The following is a 17734-nucleotide window of genomic DNA, read 5'->3' as shown; positions in this document are numbered from 1 at the left end:
ACTTTAATCTGCTCTGCTGTTGGGAGAAATATCAGGCTTTCCTGAGAGTGATGGGTATTATATAAAAGAGCTGTCTCAAAGGCCGGCTCGCTACCTCTCCACTTTCCAGTATGCATTGATGGAGGCATCAGGTTACCTCAGGTGTCTAAATTATTCAGCTGTTGTTGACATTTACAGAGCAGGGCCATGTATGAAGTGTCCTCACACCCCGGGAGCACGGCCATAAGCTGTTCATTTCGACAGTGCCCGATGGCTGCGGAGGTCATTCTGGCACAATCAACACAAGTGTCTGCAGTGAGAGTTGATACGTAAGCCTGTCAAGTGCTGGCCCGGACTAAGTGTAAGGGATTTATTACATGTCGGATTACTCCAGAGCAGGACAACTTTGTTTTCCCCCCCTCGTCTTAGATCACTTGCTATCTATAGCAGCAGTGAGTACTGATAGTGCTTTTTGGGAACAGCTGGCGTTAAAGAGGATATTCATTTGGAGAAGGTAAGCCTCTGCCGCCACATCGCCTCTCTTATCTCTCCCTCCGACTTCTCTTGCCATTCTTGGGAGTTTAGCATTCATCACTTTGGCAGTCTGCAGCAGCGCCAGTTGTCAGGCTGCAGTGGTCTCTGCCTGTTGCCATGGTGAAACAAGTACGTCCGTAAGTTCAGTCTGTAGTCAGGAGGGTTGAGAGACTGTGCCTGTGTTTTTCTCTGCGTCTCTCATGTTAGTGCTCTCAGGGTGGGTTTTACACTGCTGACCAATTTAGTCAGTGACTGCTGCAAAACACATGCTGCAACATGTGGGCTGCTTCAGCAGACGCATCCACCTGAAATGCACCAACGTTTTATGTCTTTTTATAACAGGGCTGCAACTAATGTTTATTTTATCAACTGATCAACTGTACCTATAAAATGTCAGGACATACAAGTTCCTTAACTCCAGTTGACGTCTTCGAATAGCTTTCATTAACAGCCTAAAACACATTATTATCAATTTTCTATCAGACAACGAAAGACTGTAAATCCTCACAACTGAGAAGCTGCAACTTGGGAATATTTGGTATTTTTCCTTGGGGAAAAAAAGACTAAAAAGGAATAATAGATTATCAAAATAGTTGTTTTCTGTCAATCAGGGTGACAAATGGGTAGAGCAGGTGTCCTATATATGGTTCAATTCCAGCCTGCAGTCCTTTGCTGCATGTTATCCCCTCTTTCTCCCCCTTTTACGCTTAGACTCAACTAATCGATTAATTAAGTAATTGATTCAGCACTAGTTGTTTACTCATTTAACAATGAACGCCACGTTCAGATTAAAAGTCAAGAGTGTTACAGACTGACAACATGAAATATGTAACACCAAATATGTCAGACACAAACAAAAATATATATAACAAATAAAATAGCCATTTATGTTGCTGAGTTTGGCGAATGTATCTCAGTAGAAAGAAAATAGTTCCTCCATGAAACTGCTCACAATAAGATCTGTGGATTACCTTGAGTAACCAGGTCATGATTTCTGGAAAGAGTTTTTCAAGTTTTTGTTTTTTGGCGCTTTGAGCACCACAAGGCAAGTGCCATTTAGTTCAATTATATTTGAGAGAAGGCAGACTTCTCCAACACTCAGCAACTCTGCTCGAAACAATCCAGGTTGATAAATAGCACTACAGGTTTGAGTAAAAATATGTATTTTTGGATTTTGGGTTGAAATGACCCTTTAAGTTGTAAAACAGAGGACACCATCGATGCCAACAGGCTTGACAGGAAAGCAAACAGCATATTCAAAGACAGCACACGCCCTGGCCACTTTCTGTTTGAACCACTGCTGTCCGGCAAGTGGTTCAGGACAATAAGACTGAGAAACACCTTTTACTACAGGGCTGTGTGTCCTCCATTAGTCATACCCCTCTTGGCACATTATAGGGACTGTAACCAACACAACACTCCACACAAACAGGACTAATAATGTCACTTTTTACACCACTGTTAAATCCTGATGCTGCTTTTATTTATTCTAGTCCCGCTTTTATTTTATTGTATTTATCCTGCTGCTGCTGGTTTATTTATTCTGGTGCTTCTCTCAGTCGGAGTTTTGTCCTTATCTGGATGTTTTGTTCAGTTAGTAGCCAAACAAAGTTTCATTGTACCTGAGCATATAGTGACAAAACTATATATGTTAAAAGTGGAAAGTCCTTAAGGATGAAGACTGATGTTGGCTTGAGCTGCTGTAATATAAACTTTCCCAAACACAATATAGGGCAAACCGAAACTCTGATAGCATCCAGGACACAGTGAGAGAATACTGCACAATGCTAGTCGAGAATCAAGCTTTTTCTTGACTTGATTCACCTTCTGCATTTATACGTAATTCATAATTATTTATAAGGTGCAATAATTCAACTGCTGGAATATTCTGTGCAATTATTCAACTTTTTTTGTATACGACTTTATCACGCACAAAGTGGTGGGGAGCCCTTCTGTGCAGAGTTTGCATGTTCTCCCTGTGTCAGTGTGGGTTTTCTCCAGGTACTCCAGCTTCCTCCCACAGTCCAAAGACATGCAGGTTAACTGGTGACTCTAAATTGCCCGTAGGTGTAAATGTGAGTGTGAATGGTTGTCTGTCTCTATGTGTCAGCCCTGTGATAGTCTGGTGACCTGTCCAGGGTGTGCCCTGCCTCTTGCCCAATGTCAGCTGGGGTAGGCTCCAGCCAACCTCCAAAGTTTTGCCCCACAGCACCACACTCACCGTCTCAACCTGCGGAGAAACCCATAGCTCTCCTACAGTTGCTAAGCTACGTTTGGACAATCGCTGCTCAGGGGAGGGGTTTAAAGAACAGTCAATTTTAAAGCACTTGTGTGGGTGTGCAAACCCGTCAAGATTGGTGTTTCTAATACAACTCTGAGGGATTCACTGCTGAATATGTCCATATAATTGTGGGATCAAAAAACTGTATGATGTGGTGCTCAAATTTAAAATCCAGACACCGCACATCACACAGCCTCGCCTGCAGTGAGCTTCATCTCACAAGCTGCCCTTTCCACCGAGGCATTTGGTCTTTGGAAATACCATTCATGCCTCATTGTCCACGAACTTCCCCTTTTTCTTCAGCTATTACACTGCGGTGTGTCTGCGTCGTAGCCTATTAAAGGCAGGCCCAGCGCGGTTCGGCTGGTTTACTGAGCCTACGTTTCAGTTAGATACAGCCCCTTTGAGGCTCTCATAAAAATAGCACATCAGCAGCGCTGCATGGTTACATGAAGTATGGTTGGCCTACATACACTGCTGTAGATTGTATCTGGTGTGCCTTTGAAGTGGAACAACCACTGACTGTTAAAAAAGCACAACGTTTCCCTGACAAGGCAACAGTGGAGGAGTTTGATTCCAAAATAAGATGCAAATCATCAAATGGAGTTATTTGTGGTATCAAAGTGCGGTTGTTTACAGCTTTAAAAGCATTGTGTGCATCATATTTTAGCTTGCAGCCATCTGTGTTTGTTGTGTGCTGTATTTATAGCCTTTTTGTGTAAATGTAACTGTTACCTCACACCTCCATAATCAGTAAATGTTTGTGTCTAATTTTTGGTTTTCTCTTTTTCTGTCTGTCTTTCCTTTTCCTCCCCCATCTCTCTCTCTCTCTTTCTCCCTCCCTCTGTATTCCTGTTCTTCTGCTCCTCAGTCTCTCCTGAGCTTCTGGGTGTCCTGTCTTCCATTGCAGCCTTCATGGCGTTGATGGCTCTGTTTTTTCTTTACCTCAGCAACAAGCTGTCAGTGGAGAGTCCTGACGATCTGTCACATCTCGGTGGCTATAAGAACAACCAGCCAGGTACTCAACACACATGTAGATCTACAACAGTGGCTGCATATACACACACGTTAGGATGATTGTTGGGCTTGTTCTGGTTTTATGTTCAGACCTTGAAGTTTACCCTGATGTCGTCTCAGACACATGTCCAATGTAAAACCAAATCAAATCCAAGAAAAAAAGCAGCTTACTGTTCATATGCCGGGTTTGTGGGCTGAAATGGTGAAATGGGTGTTCTTATGCAGCTTATGACCTGGGATAGCAGTCCTCCAGAAACAAAAAAATCACATAAAATGGCCTCAGTTAACCTTTTAATTTCTTATCCTGACATGTTTCAGCAAACATCCTCTCCAGGTGTGATGGAGTGTCACCACACTGAACAAGAGAGAAGGTTAAACACTTTATATAGTGTTAATTTGCAAACAGAATTTGTTCCATAAGTGGTTTCAATGTATGTTTGTACGCTCAACTGTGAAGCTGTATAGCTGTGTATTTTTTCTGTATAATCCGAGGTGTGTGATCATGTTGTCATTTATTCATAGTTCAGATTCAGAGCCGCCGTTACTGCTGTTATTCCTGTTTCCACACAGGTGGTTTGCCTAAGTACAGTACCAATCATGCAGTAGTCTTAATATTTTAAGCTGTTTGCACAAAAAAAAGTTCCTCAATCAATTTTACGATAAAAGGGGTGTTGACGTTCCATTAAAAAAGTTCTGCACGGGATATACCTTTGGTTCCTCCCTCCTCGATCCTTGTTTAACGGATGGAAACATAACTTGATGATGGCGGACCTTGATTAATATTCTGGTCTGGGACCGGAGAATAGCTTTTTTTTGCATATGACATCATACATCCCAGCTGGCCACAAATGTTGCCAGACATTGATACTTAGTTGAACTTAGGTTGTGATACCACGTGACCAAATTTCAATGTCAGGACAACGTCTAATGTCAACGTCAATTTGACATAGAATGCTGATGACAGATAACGATGATAGTATTTTGTTGGTTTTAAGTTGTGTTGTTAAGTAACCAAAATCCAACGTCTTCCAAACATCTCATTCCCATGTCATCTTGACGTAGAATAACAGCATTTAGTTGTAAATTATGGAGAACAAAACCCGACATCTGCTAGCTTCATAATGTTTACGTCTCCACAACGTGAAATTCTAAAATCTTTAGACATTTAAAATATAGTCAACAAAATAATCATCGTAACCAAAATTTTACATCTGTCTGATGGAAGCGTCCAACGTCTCTCTGACGTCTGGTACCAACTGGGATCGGTGCACTGTCCAGATGGAGGGCATGCAACTGGAGGCAATGACCACAAACACTGAACTAATGTCTATGACTTGCGCCGTTTATGGCTGTTCCAATTGATCAAATCGAGAAAAAAACGAGAAGTAAAAAAAAATGTGTGATGTGAAATGTGGATCATAAACCTTCGCCTTAAGTCTGGAGGGGCACAGTCAGCTAACGTCAAACATAAATGTTAGAGCTTTGCGTCAAATTTGTCGACCCAGATTTTAACAGTGCTCTGCCAGACCTCTGAGAACGGGTGACCTAGTGGCTAGAAAATGTAGCTGAAGTTAGCTAATATTAGCAAGTAGCCTGATGCTAGCAGCACATTCAATTTTTACGCACATTTATTCACCTGGTAAAAAAAAAAAAGATGGCAGTCTGACTTTAGTCCCGAGGTTGTGGACCCAACTGCACACAAGATAGTTCCAGTCCACTAGACTCTTGTACGCTTTTATCGGCTAGCCCAGTAGTAATACAGTAACGTTAGGACATCTGCAGCGCGAGGTAATTTATTATGATGATCGTAAAGCACACGGGTTGAGAGCTTGCTGACATGGCTGCACATGTGTCACGTGTCTTTCTGTGCTGCTTGCTGAGTTACAACAAGCTGTGGACTGATGGGCCCAGGGCTCGCTGGGTGTACTGGTCTGAGGAAATAATCAGGATATGCTGATGACAATCTACCAACAGGGGGTACTGCTGAGGGCCAGGCATGGGCAGTTGTAGTATCAGGGATCCGGCCTGGTGGTGCTGATGTTGTTCGTATTGTGTCCACGTTGGGCAAACTGGTCAGGTTGTAGGAAAAATCCCTTTTCTTTGTTTCGTACGGATCACATCCGATACGAGTTTCAGTGTTCTGAGGATACCTGCTGCCTGCAGGTTCAGCGCTTATAGTCATTTTCCTTTATTTGCAGTTCTTAGAGTATAGATTTATCACTTCCTGCCCTCCATCTGAATTCACACATGATTCACATGATTGCAGACAAGTTATAGTGGAGGGAGGATGGATAATTACCTGATTGTAAAGCACTCTGACATGAGAACAGAGTTAGTACTGGAGAAAATGTGTAAAATGAATAAATGAAGTCTTAACTGAGGCCGTAGCTTGAGATTGTCATGTGTTTCTGAAGTGCTACTGTCCCACTTCATAAATTAATGTTCATTTTATTGTGACTCTAATGTTTGAACATGAGAAAATCACTGTGAGAGAGCTCTTGTACAAACGTGTTACAATCTTTACAGTCACCATATTGGTGTGTGTACATGTGTTGGTGTCAGCACACACTGATGGCACCCCCCTGCTAACAACCACATGTCCGTGTCAGTGCCTCTGATGAGCTAATCTAGTGGTCAGCGTGGTGACAGGATCCCCGGCTGAGAGATGGCCTTCTTCAAGAGCTTCCAGCAGAACCTCCCATCTGTCAACATTTCCTCCGTCCTGGATGCCGTCACCAGTCGTGTGGACGACCTGGCCAACGCCGTCAGCGACGTCACTTATGCTGTCAGCGACCAGCTGACTGAGCAGGTCACCACTATAATCAACAAGGTGCAGGATGAGGAAGATGGTGAGAACGCCGGCGGCCAGGAGTCTGGTCAGACGTCCACGGCACAGGAAGGAGTAAGCAAAGCCAGCAACACGTCCTCAAAGACCAACCAGTCCAGTGAAACCAAAGAGGCAGAGTGCGCCCAGAGCCAGCTGGAGTGGGAATGGAGGGACGGGTGCTGGCGAGTTAAAAAGACAGAGGCCGAGTTGGCAGAGGAAGAGAAGAGGAAGCAGGAGGAGAAGGAGCTGCAGGAGAAGAAAGAGCAGAGGAGGAGAGAAAGGAGAGAAAAGCAGCTGGAGAAAGAGGCAAAGAAAAACAAAGAGGAATCCCAAGACGGAGAGAAAGAGGAGGGAGGTGATGCTTCAGAGAAAACAGACACCAGTGATGGACGAGACAGGAAGGCGAGTGACAGTGGAGAGCACGCCATCGCTCAGCCAAGAGGTGATGACTGCGACAAAGCCCCTCCATCACCTGGTCCTGACACTGAAAGCAGGTCAGCAAAACAGAATAAGCAAACAGAGGACAGAGAGGAAGAGGAAGAGAAAAGCCTGGAAAGAGAGGGAGATGATGAGGAGGAGGCTGAGCTCTCTAGATCTTCCTCAACGGTGAAAAAGAAAAAGTCAGACAAGAAGAAGAAGAAGAAAGAAGCAAAAGAGGGTTCAAAGAAATCTGATGAAGCCTCGGACGTGGAGAAGAAGAAGGAGAAAGGGAAGAAAAACAAGAAGAAAAAGAAAGGAAAACAAGGTTAGATGGTGTGCTGCTTCTGTTTCACGACCTGGGTCTCTTCTTCTTCTTCTTCTCTGAAGCTCTTACCTCGAAGGACCTTTTCCCAGCCTGCTGTGTGCCAGTTTCAGCTTCTGCATCTCTCCTCCTGTGTCCTGCTTTTATTCAAACGCTGCACATGTTGTATTTTGTAAGACAAATGTAACGTTTGAACTGGAGTCTCTGTGTGCTCTGTCCAGAGGGAGTTTTATCAGACAGCGAGGAGGACAAAGGCCCCGAGGCTGTGGCCCAGCAGAACACGACTTCTGCGTGGAGCAACAAACGCAAACAGTCCGCTGAGCAGGGAGGCTACAGCAGTGAGGCCTCCAGTGGGCGAGGTGAGAGCACGCTCAGTTATACAACACAAACACTGCACATCATAAAACATAAAGGTTACAAAACACACAAGACACACGCAAGATGAAATATGATGAAAATATAACACAACATGACTATAAAAACAGAGATTCAGTTAATTGAAATGTCTAAAAATAAAATGTAATAAATGCAATAACAACATTAATAATTTCAAGTACCTATTCTGTGTGCAATGTACCATTGTTTCTTAATTTCACTTCTATTGATGTTGCCTAAAAGGTCAAAATGAAGACAAAATATCAGTTTGATATTTTCACATTTTACACTTCCCATCACTGTATGTCCCTTTCTAGTCTGTGCTGAGCCGTCATGTTACTTTGACACTTTGAAACCTGAGAAAATTGGCTAGATTTTTTTTCAAAACTAAAGAATAAATGACACAAAAAAATTAGTAAAAAGAAAACAATTAAATACAAGAAAATTAGTGGGGGGAAAAAAGAAAGTTAAAAACAAATAAACAAGGAAATGACCTGGAAAGAGTGCTTAAAATTATAATAATTCTATAAAATAATTTTAAAATCTAATAATAATAATAATAATTATTATTATTATTATTATATTTTTTTCCTAGCTTTTTTCTTATATTTTCTGTTTTATTTTATTTATTTTTTGCAATTTGTGGGACATTTTTTATCATGTTGCTCATCACCTTTTTCCCCATGTTTCTGAAAGAAATCGCACCAATTTGCTCAGGGTTTAAAGGTAGGATCTGGAGGATTTTCAAACAAAACAAAATATAGACATATACAAATGAAATCCTGCTTAATCATCACCTATGGGCTTCTACTCATGTGTGGTGGTGACTCTGTTTGCAGAGCTCCTGCCCTTTAACTGTATTTTGATGTTTTTGTGAGCTCGGACCGCTTCTGGGCGGAGATTTCCCCAGCCAATGAGAGAGCGCAGGTGCCGTGCCCGAGCGTGTCCGAGCGTGCACCAGTGCGAGCCTTGCCTGAACCTCTTCTGTGAAGCCTTCTTCCGTACCTCCGGGCTCCGTATATCCGGGAGAGTTGAGCCTGATAGGAGGGGCCAAATTTGAATGTGTGTTTACAAACAGCAACTGGAAAATCCTCCAGACCCGACCTTTAAAGGTTTAAACACTTGCGAAAGGCATCTGAAAGCACAAGAAAAGTGATGTCACTCCAGGTATCAAAGGGTTAAAGGAAGACTCCCCCCCAAATGGTTTATAACCCAGCCCCCAATGTATTTGTATATCAATTACTTACCCAGTGTTACCTTGAATTTGTGAAGAAAACGTAATTGTTCTTGCATGCCTCCAACGGAGAATCCAAAAAAGGAGGAAATTCTTGATGTACTGAAGTCGTAGGGGTTTGTGTTTAAAAACAGCAAAACTATAATAAACCATCTGGTCGCAAATGCATTATAATCCAAGTCTTATTTATCCAGTCGTATGCTCAGTACTCCCCAAACACACTAATTTTTCTGTAACCTAACTATCTAAGAAACGTGCGCATAAATAGTCTCACACAGATGAGTGGTGCATCTGCACTGTTTTTGAGAACGTGTTCCCCTACAACTTAAGTTCATGAAGAATGTTTGCTTTCGTGACGCCCCACCCTTAGGTGGCCCTATGGGGCAAACAAAACTCCAACACTGACTCAAAATGACCACATAAACACCTTTAAAACACTCAATTCCATGGGATTTATTAACAAATAAAACAAGCAAACAAGACAACAAAAATCCCAAGCTGAGAGGCAGCAGTCCCCACACCAGAGGCCTCCTCCATGCCAGGTGTGATGCACCTCATTAGGTAATGCAGCTCACCTGGGCAGATCTACAAGGGAGGGTGAAGGGAAAGTAGCTTTTTACAGATTCTTCATTCACACTGGAGTCTTCTTCCCAAATTTAGAATACATGGGTTGAACAACTGATATACAAGTGATCATTTAGGGGCTGAAGTATTCCTGTAAAGTCTCACCATATTAGAGAAGTTACTCAAAACTTAACTGCATTTAATGTCTGCCTTTAGTGTGCACTTATTTATGTAGGATCTTTTTTCACATGATAATTACACAGTGAAATATTTAAACTCAAGATGCCAATCTTTGTGTGACTGAATTTTACATCTCGACAAGAGTTTAGAATAAAAGTCTGTGAAGCTGTTTTAGTTAAAAAAAAAAAAAGATGGCCTCTGTGGTTCTGACACAGTTTAAGAGGTTAACCTGACTCTGTGGTCGACTGTACATTGCATACATAATGCGTATCTCTGCAGAGCACAGTGCGTCTCCAGTAACACTCCTCTCGTATCACATTACTCCCTCTGCATCTCTCTGTGTCACTGTGCTGAGAGCAGCCAACAGCATCCAGAGAATTAAGAAGGAGTCCTCCCTCAGTGAGACTCAGCCTCCACCGTATCAGGACGAGGGCTCGGCGGTGCGCGTGTCCTCTCGGTCCCGCTCGGAGCGAGGGGTCAGGAGGGGGTCGTCCCCACAGCGCTGCGACAGCCCCCGCTGCTCCAGTGAGGCCAGCGTGGAGCAGGACACTGAGAGCTACCTCAACAAAGGCTGCGAGGAGGACATTCCCAGTGACAGCACCGCTGTGCTGGGACCAGAGGTCAGAGCAGAGCTACTCTGTGTTCCCTCCTCTGTGACTTTAAGCAGCACTAACAGTTCTTTTTATAGTATGAATATATTTTATATCAAACCTGCCTTGTTGTTCACCAAGGTTATAGTATAAACACCATATACAAAGCCCCCTTACTGCCAATTAATTAAAGATTCATGTGAGACCACTACTGTAATTACATACAGTAAGTCATTTACTGTCAGTGTTACTTTGGTTACAGTGTCAGTTACAGTTCAGCTCATCTCATTATAACGAGACAAGGGGGGCGGGTCATTGTACTGGTTTGAAAGGGGACAAAAATACCAGCACTGTTCCAGATATTGTTGTGCTGTTGTTACATTGGTCCTACAGAATATCCCGATACTCAGTCTGACCCAGATCTCATTATTATAACTCCTGAGGATCATTATATAAAAATAAATCAGTGATTATTTTAAACATGACAAAAACAGGTGAAAAACTTACACTAATTGGGCTCTAAAAATACCTTTTGCTGCACAAGCTACTCTGTAGATTATTAATTTATTGTCTTAACTTATTCAGAAACTCATTTACATTTTTCTCCTTTTTTATTTTTTTTTTACATCTCTTCCTACTGCCAGAAATATTTTCTGTGTGAACAAAATATGTTTGCAGCAGGAAACACAGCAACTTTTTCACTGTGTTGGGACATAAAATATAGGTTATTATTTTAAACAGATATTTTTTAAATTTCATTTTATTTTATTTCAATTTATATTAATTTAATTTAATTTTAAGTTTTAAATTTGCCACATTTTAAAGGCAAAATGTAATCAAATAATTCTTAATAATCTCATTATTTGTATGATCTAATTATATGTTTTCAAATGTAATCTGGTTTGATTACATAATCCCAAATACATGTAATCTGTTCCTACCCAACCATGATGAGTAATTTAACTGACCCAATACTGTCCAGGAACAGGAGGAAGTTGATGGAGGAAGTTGCTTCAGATTCTCTCCTCTCTTACACTCAGCCTTCCTCTTATTCTTTCCTCCCTTCAGGACGGCTCCGGTCCTCGCCTCCCCACAGCCTACGAGCCAGAGCCACTCGCCAAATACGGCACCCTGGATGTCGCTTTTGAATATGACTCTGGCGAGCAGTGGTTGGCTGTCACGGTCACCGCGGCAACAGACATCCCTGCTCTCAAACAGACGGGCAACATCGCGTGGCAGGTCCACCTGGTCCTGCTGCCCACCAAGAAGCAACGGGCCAAGACGGGCGTGCAGAAGGGCCCGTGTCCTGTCTTCACGGAAACATTCAAGTTTTCCAGGGTGGAACAGGAGGCCCTGGGGGACTATGCTGTGCGCTTCCGACTGTACAGCATCAGGCGGATGAAAAAGGAGAAGGTCCTGGGAGAGAAGGTGTTTTACCTGACTAAGCTCAACCTGCAGGGCAAGATCGCTCTGCCTGTCACCCTGGAGCCGGGCTCTGAACTTACAGTGAGAACACTTTGTGAATTTATATCTTACACTGTGCATAGTTTTATCTGACGCACTGGGACTGTAGTTTGACAGTGAATATATCAGCTGCAGACCTGTGTCATTCAACTGCATATTAATCTAGGGCTTCAAGTAAGGGCTGTTTTCATTGTCAATTAATCTTTATATTTTCTCAATTAATACATTTATTCTTATTCTATAAAACTATAAGAAAATAACCATCCTAATTTCCTAGAGTCCAACGTGAAATCTTCAGATGTCTTTGTTTTGTTATACCAGGAGTTCAAATCCCAATAATGTTTGCCAGTAGTTGCTAAGCGAACAGCAGTTGGAGCATGGCTAGGTGTGTTAGCTTCACCTTTGCACTTTCGCCGGTAGTTTCTGAGGTGGACGATGTGTCAGAGTCTCTTGCTTGAAAAGTTACCTAACTATCCATTGTGGCTCACAGGAATGTGCGTACAATTGGAATAGTAACACAGCTAAATGGCCAATATGTTTCAATAGTAGCCTACGTAATGGCTAGCTAACTAGTTAGCCTAACCTTGTGGATAGCTGCGGCACATTGATTTAGTGTTAGTTAGCTCACATGATTGTACAAGGATTCATGGGTAAAGGCCCAGACACACCAAACTGACTTCAGAGAACTAGCAGCAACGAAGGCCCCCTGCTGTGTCACCTGACGTTGCCGTGTCTCAGCCAAAAAAGTTGCACATGAACACACTGCAAAGACTACTGCTAACTGTCAACCAGCATATACGTTCTGGGCCTGTGTGGGAGGAAATGACTCCACACCAGCAGACGGAACCAGAAAAATGTCTTGGCGCTAGTTAGCACATTAACATCTGCTAAAGAAAAATAATCTTGCCTTATGTAACAAGTTTGTTTTGGTCCCTCTCAGCTTTAGCTTTTTGTTTACTTACCTCACTTCAGTTTCTCTTCTCGTGCGCTGAGCTGAACTGCCAATCAGAGTGATTGGCTGTGCCAACATTGAATCGGCCAAGCAAAAAGCCAGTGGGGGGCAAAGAGGGGCAACAGTGCAGGACACACCGCACTGACGAGGGTGGCAGACGCTCACCAACGGCTCAAATTTGACCAATGGCTGACTGTCAGCTTGGTGTGTCAGGGCCTGAACAGTTAGCTTATCACCAATAATGTGTAATGTAAATTAAATTAAATATATATCTACATATTTTTAATGAATGGCCTGATTTATCTTACAGTAGCTAATAAAATGTTGGATTTATGTTATTGTTTATTTTCATACATATTTTAATTCAGAATTAAATAAATCATCAAACAATAATCTGGCGGCCCCTTGCAGAAACTCTGAGGGCCTCTTAGAGGTCACAGACCGCCTGTTGAGGATCCAGGTCCTATAAGAAGGCCAGACTGCCTTGGAATGCCTTCTTTTTATTGGTTATGACTCCATGTAGATACTGTTCAAAATCCGACTGATGCTTTGACTGATAACTCCCTCTGTGGTTGATATTCCCAGGGTTGTGGCTCTGTGGTGAGCGTGTCTCGCAGTGCAGGAGCTCTGTCCTACCGCTCCACTGAAGACTCCTCCTTACCAGAGATCCTCCTGGGTCTCATCTACAACTCTGCCACGGGACAGCTATCAGCTGAGGTCATCCAGGGAAGCCACTTTAAAACCACAGCGTCGGATAAACCCGTCAGTACGTACAAAAGCTTCCATGTAAAATCATTTAATTCTTGGCTGTTGTGCCAGCTTTGATAGAGGTGCCGAGTGACGATGTAAATTTCCCTTTCGGTAAAATTTCTCTCTTGTAATATTGCTTCCCCAAAGTGTGCTGATACACTGAGCAATTGTTTTGGCAAAACAGATGGGCAAGACTCCCGGCAGCGTGTAACGAAAACAAATTGTGCACCATTACATTTAAATGTTTCCTGGCAACAGCACCAGCTTTTTAATAACCTCAGTGATTAAAGCCATAATGCTGAAACAATTGCAGTTTATCAGAGTTCCATGAAAGCTGAACTTTTGGTGTGTGTCACAATCTGAAAACTATTTCCTCTCTTTCTTCTTTCCAACTCTGTGTGCCGTGGTGTGTGTCACAGACGGTCTGTTCTGTTGTATAAAACACTTTGTCGGGGGGCAGCTTTATATCATGAGAGGTGAGTCAGCACTTAATTACTTCAGGTAATTAGTGTTAGGAATATTTCAATCATGTGTAAGTTATATTTTAAGGTTTTAACCCAAAATGCCACGTTTGGTTCACTGGATGAAATTTGATCAGTGCGTAAATTAACAAACACACACTCTTTGAATATAATCCTCCAAATATTTGTTTCTTACGTATATAACATTAAATTAAAGGGCTAGTCCGTCCAAATTTCAGAACAACATTTATTATCACTCATATCTTGCAGTATCCAGCAACACAGAAACGTTTGGTTTTATTTCTGGTGTTTGCACATATAACTGCGCTGAAATCTTTAAAGGAATTTTTGGGAGAAAACACTTCTTTGCCTTCTCACAGACGTGCTCACATGTCTGTACAGTAAATCTGAAGCTACAGCCTGAGGACTCTTAGTTTAGTTTTGCATTAAGACTGAAAACAGTGAACAGCTGGCCTGACTCTGTCCAAAAAAATCCTTACCACCACCACCTCTAAAGTTTATTTCTGTGGGTGTAATGTAAATGTACATGTACACAAGTAGGTCAATAAATGCTCAGCACTTCTACTCCTCAAACTTTAAATTGACAGTTTTATATGTACGTTTTTGTACCGTTAATAAATAAATACAGGAAATATATAAACATATTAAGTAGATACCATGTTTATTTGTGAGCTTCAGAGGGCTAACAGACTGATTTTTTTCACCTTTTTGGACAGCCAAAACAATACATACTTTCCAACTTTATTCATTGATTATAACCTTGAATATAAAACTGGGCAATGTCTTAATACTTAATGTCTTACATACAACGGGTAGGAGGCCCCAGGGCAGACCCAGAACACGCTGGAGGGACTACATATCCCATCTGGCCTGAGAACGCCTCTGGGTAATCCAGAGATAGCTGCAAAAGCATTGCTGGGGAGAGGGACGTCTGGGGTGCTATGCTCGGCCTGCTGCCCCATGACTTGGCCCCAGCAGATGAAAGTGATGGACTTAGATAATGAACAATGTTTTAAAATTTACTGAAGAAAATATTTTCAAGTACACTTGTGCCCTTCTGGGCCCCAAATAGCTCAGTGTGAAGTCTTTTGATTTTTGAATAATAAATCTTAATTGGTTTAGAGTTCACAAGTATCCTTTCAGTAGAATGCAGTAGAAAAAGCCCTTAAGGAAACATTTGATAATGTATTTCCACCCAAAATGTCACTCACACCCCCCTGGTTCTCACCCCTCACAGTATCAGTGCATAGTTTTCCGACTATGGAAGAAAGCAAATACTCATATTTTCCAAATGCAGTAGTATTACATAGTGTTTGTGTCCCAAGAATCCATAATATTTCCAGAATTAGTGTCGTCATAACTCTGAATAATCCACAGACTTCATTGTGAACAGATTTCAGGACTTTGAAACTGTTCACAGTGAAGTCTGTGGATTATTAGAGCAACAAGGACAATAATTTTGGAAAGACGTGTTTTAAAATGTCGTTTTTAACGAAGCAGAAAATCTCAGATACAGACATCTGAAAAACCTGGGCAAAACTGAAACAAGCTTCATGGTTAGATACCAGTAGTAGTGATTGAGAAAATATATACTTTTTTGGGGAACTGGCCCTTTAAAACAAGCTCACATAATATGAATGTACAGCACTGGTCTTAAGTCCTGGTTCACTTCCAGACACTGACTCTGCTTCCAAGATTTAAAAACTTTGAACTTAGTTAAAACTGTGCTTGTTGCAGTACTGCTCTCCCACCACTTGATGGCGCTCTCTCACCACTCTCCCACACCTCCTTCCAGACACCTACGTGAAGCTGACCATGCTGGACTCCAAGGGGAAAGAAATGTCCAAGTGCAAGACGGCCGTGTGCCGCGGCCAGCCCAACCCCACCTACAAGGAGACGTTCCTGTTCCAGGTGGCGCTCTTCCAGCTGTCCGAGGTGTCTCTGGTGCTGACGGTGTTCTGCCGCCGGAGCAGCATGAGGCCCAGGGAGAGGCTGGGCTGGGTCTCCCTGGGCCTCAACAGCACCGGCGAGGAGCAGCAGGCCCACTGGACAGAGATGAAAGAGGCGGAGGGACAGCAGGTCTGCCACTGGCACACGCTCACCGACACATAAGAGGGAGATTTATGTAGACTGACATTAACAACATTCCCTGGAGAGTCAGTTTTTTTGGGGGAGGGGGGAGCAGGAAGCACCTTGTGAGATGTGTGGTGTGTGTGTGTGTGTGTGTGTGTGCTGCGTACAGGTGTGAGGGCGGGCATGGGTTCCCAGTCTTCACTGCCAGAGACTGCATGAGTGCCCTTTAATCTGCCACTTTCCTCTGACAGACTGACTTTATTGGCGGAGGTGGAGATGTAAACTGCAGCTCCAGCCTTTTTATTGACAGGAGAAGGCGACGGCAGATTGAAAATTAATGACATTATAATTACTGAACTAACCCAGAGCAGACGGTTTCTCCAGTAATGCTGCATACAGCAAAAATCTGCATGTACACTAACTGTTTACAGGACAATGTGAAGACACTTCCAAATGTTTTTTTTTTGTCTCTGAATCTTGGACCAAAGAGCTCGGTCCAGCACTGGCAGACTCCTCCCAGCCAGACTCGGCTTCTCTGGACTTCAGCTGCCACCAGCATACCAGACATTTCTCTATCAGTCATAGCCATTGACAAAAGAGAAGGCAACCAGAAGACTGTTACAAAGGGCCTACTACATGCTGCAACTATGCTTACAAGCTATGCTTTGTACAGTTTGTTTACATGCACGTGACATTATGCAAGATCCATTCACCGGTTTCCCCCTTTTATGATTTTGGATTATCAGTCAAACCGTTTACCAGATTTATGGGTGTCTCTCTGAGGGTTTGTGCGACACAAAGACAGCTCTTTTTTTCTGTATTGTGGTCTGGCATAACTCTGTACACTATGCATCTGACGCCACTTTAAACGAGAGGAATGAAATTCTGTCTTGTGCTCGCTGAGTCGCTTACAGAATTGGACACAGCTCCGCATGCCACTGGTATCAAAGAGCAGCTTCCTTCCCTGTGTAATACAGATTGAGCCTGTTTCACCATTCAGCCTTCTGACAACTCAGCCATGTTCATTCATGTAGAAACACGGTGCTTCCCGCTGAGGAGGAATATGCAAAAGCCTGCGCAGTCCAATAAACCTGGCTGTTTGTCTGAGGCAGCGCCGATGACAGCAGCGTTGGCTGTGAAGTGAGTTGGAGTGGTGAAATGAAATTACAGTCTAAAAGAAAGGGAAATCATTTTATTTCTGATTGCAAGAGAATGGAGGATGGATTATTAAATAAAGGCTAAAATAAATTTAAGAATTGTTCAGAAGTGTTTGAAATATGATTGTACCTGCACTGTCCTCAACTGGAACAAAGCCAGTCTTCAAACCTCATCAGAAAAGAAAAGCTGTGAGTCAGAAAATCTCCCCAAGAAGACTACTGAAGACTTCGCAGCCACACCTCGAGCTTCAGTCATAAATATGAAGGCCTCTCTTCTCTGCTGGCTGAAGCTGAGGGGTGTGGGATGTATTTTTCTTTCTTCTCGTCCCAGTGATGTCAGATCTGAGCCCCTCCTCTGGGTCTGGGGTGCTGCAGCCACACCTCGCCCCGTCAGTTCTCCTGCAGGGCCAAATTTCTACAAAGTTGGGTCTTAGTCATTATAAGATGAATACGAACCAGATGTCTCACATTTCTGCCAGATAAACAATTGGCTTTTGATTGCAGGAAAGGGAATAAGAGCCACTGGAGTCTGT

The 17734-nt window shown here is 42.8% G+C and overlaps 1 protein-coding gene across 1 annotated transcript; it reads left to right on the top strand.

The window, feature by feature from the left end:
* Positions 1–223: 223 nt before the first annotated feature.
* Positions 224–17510, top strand: LOC126398615 (synaptotagmin-14-like). The gene is made up of 9 exons (XM_050058098.1): positions 224–493; positions 3745–3812; positions 6421–7383; positions 7602–7739; positions 10094–10353; positions 11392–11829; positions 13325–13505; positions 13909–13965; positions 15767–17510. The coding sequence occupies exons 3-9, from the start codon at positions 6477–6479 to the stop codon at positions 16081–16083; spliced, it is 2298 nt and encodes a 765-aa protein (XP_049914055.1). The 5' UTR covers positions 224–493; positions 3745–3812; positions 6421–6476; the 3' UTR covers positions 16084–17510.
* The last annotated feature ends 224 nt before the right edge of the window (positions 17511–17734 follow it).

The sequence above is a fragment of the Epinephelus moara genome, chromosome 12 (genome assembly GCF_006386435.1).
Source record: "Epinephelus moara isolate mb chromosome 12, YSFRI_EMoa_1.0, whole genome shotgun sequence".
Taxonomy (NCBI): Eukaryota; Metazoa; Chordata; class Actinopteri; order Perciformes; family Serranidae; genus Epinephelus; species Epinephelus moara.
The sequence above is the reverse complement of the archived record's forward strand: the minus strand, read 5'-3'. Positions and strand labels throughout refer to the sequence as shown.

Excerpts from the sequence above, each read along its gene's own strand:
- LOC126398615 (XM_050058098.1), top strand. The coding sequence starts at position 6,477 with ATGGCCTTCTTCAAGAGCTTCCAGCAGAACCTCCCATCTGTCAACATT. Across the intron at positions 11,830-13,324 it reads AGCCGGGCTCTGAACTTACA|GGTTGTGGCTCTGTGGTGAG; the intron begins GTGAGAACACTT and ends TGATATTCCCAG. Across the intron at positions 13,966-15,766 it reads GCAGCTTTATATCATGAGAG|ACACCTACGTGAAGCTGACC; the intron begins GTGAGTCAGCAC and ends ACCTCCTTCCAG.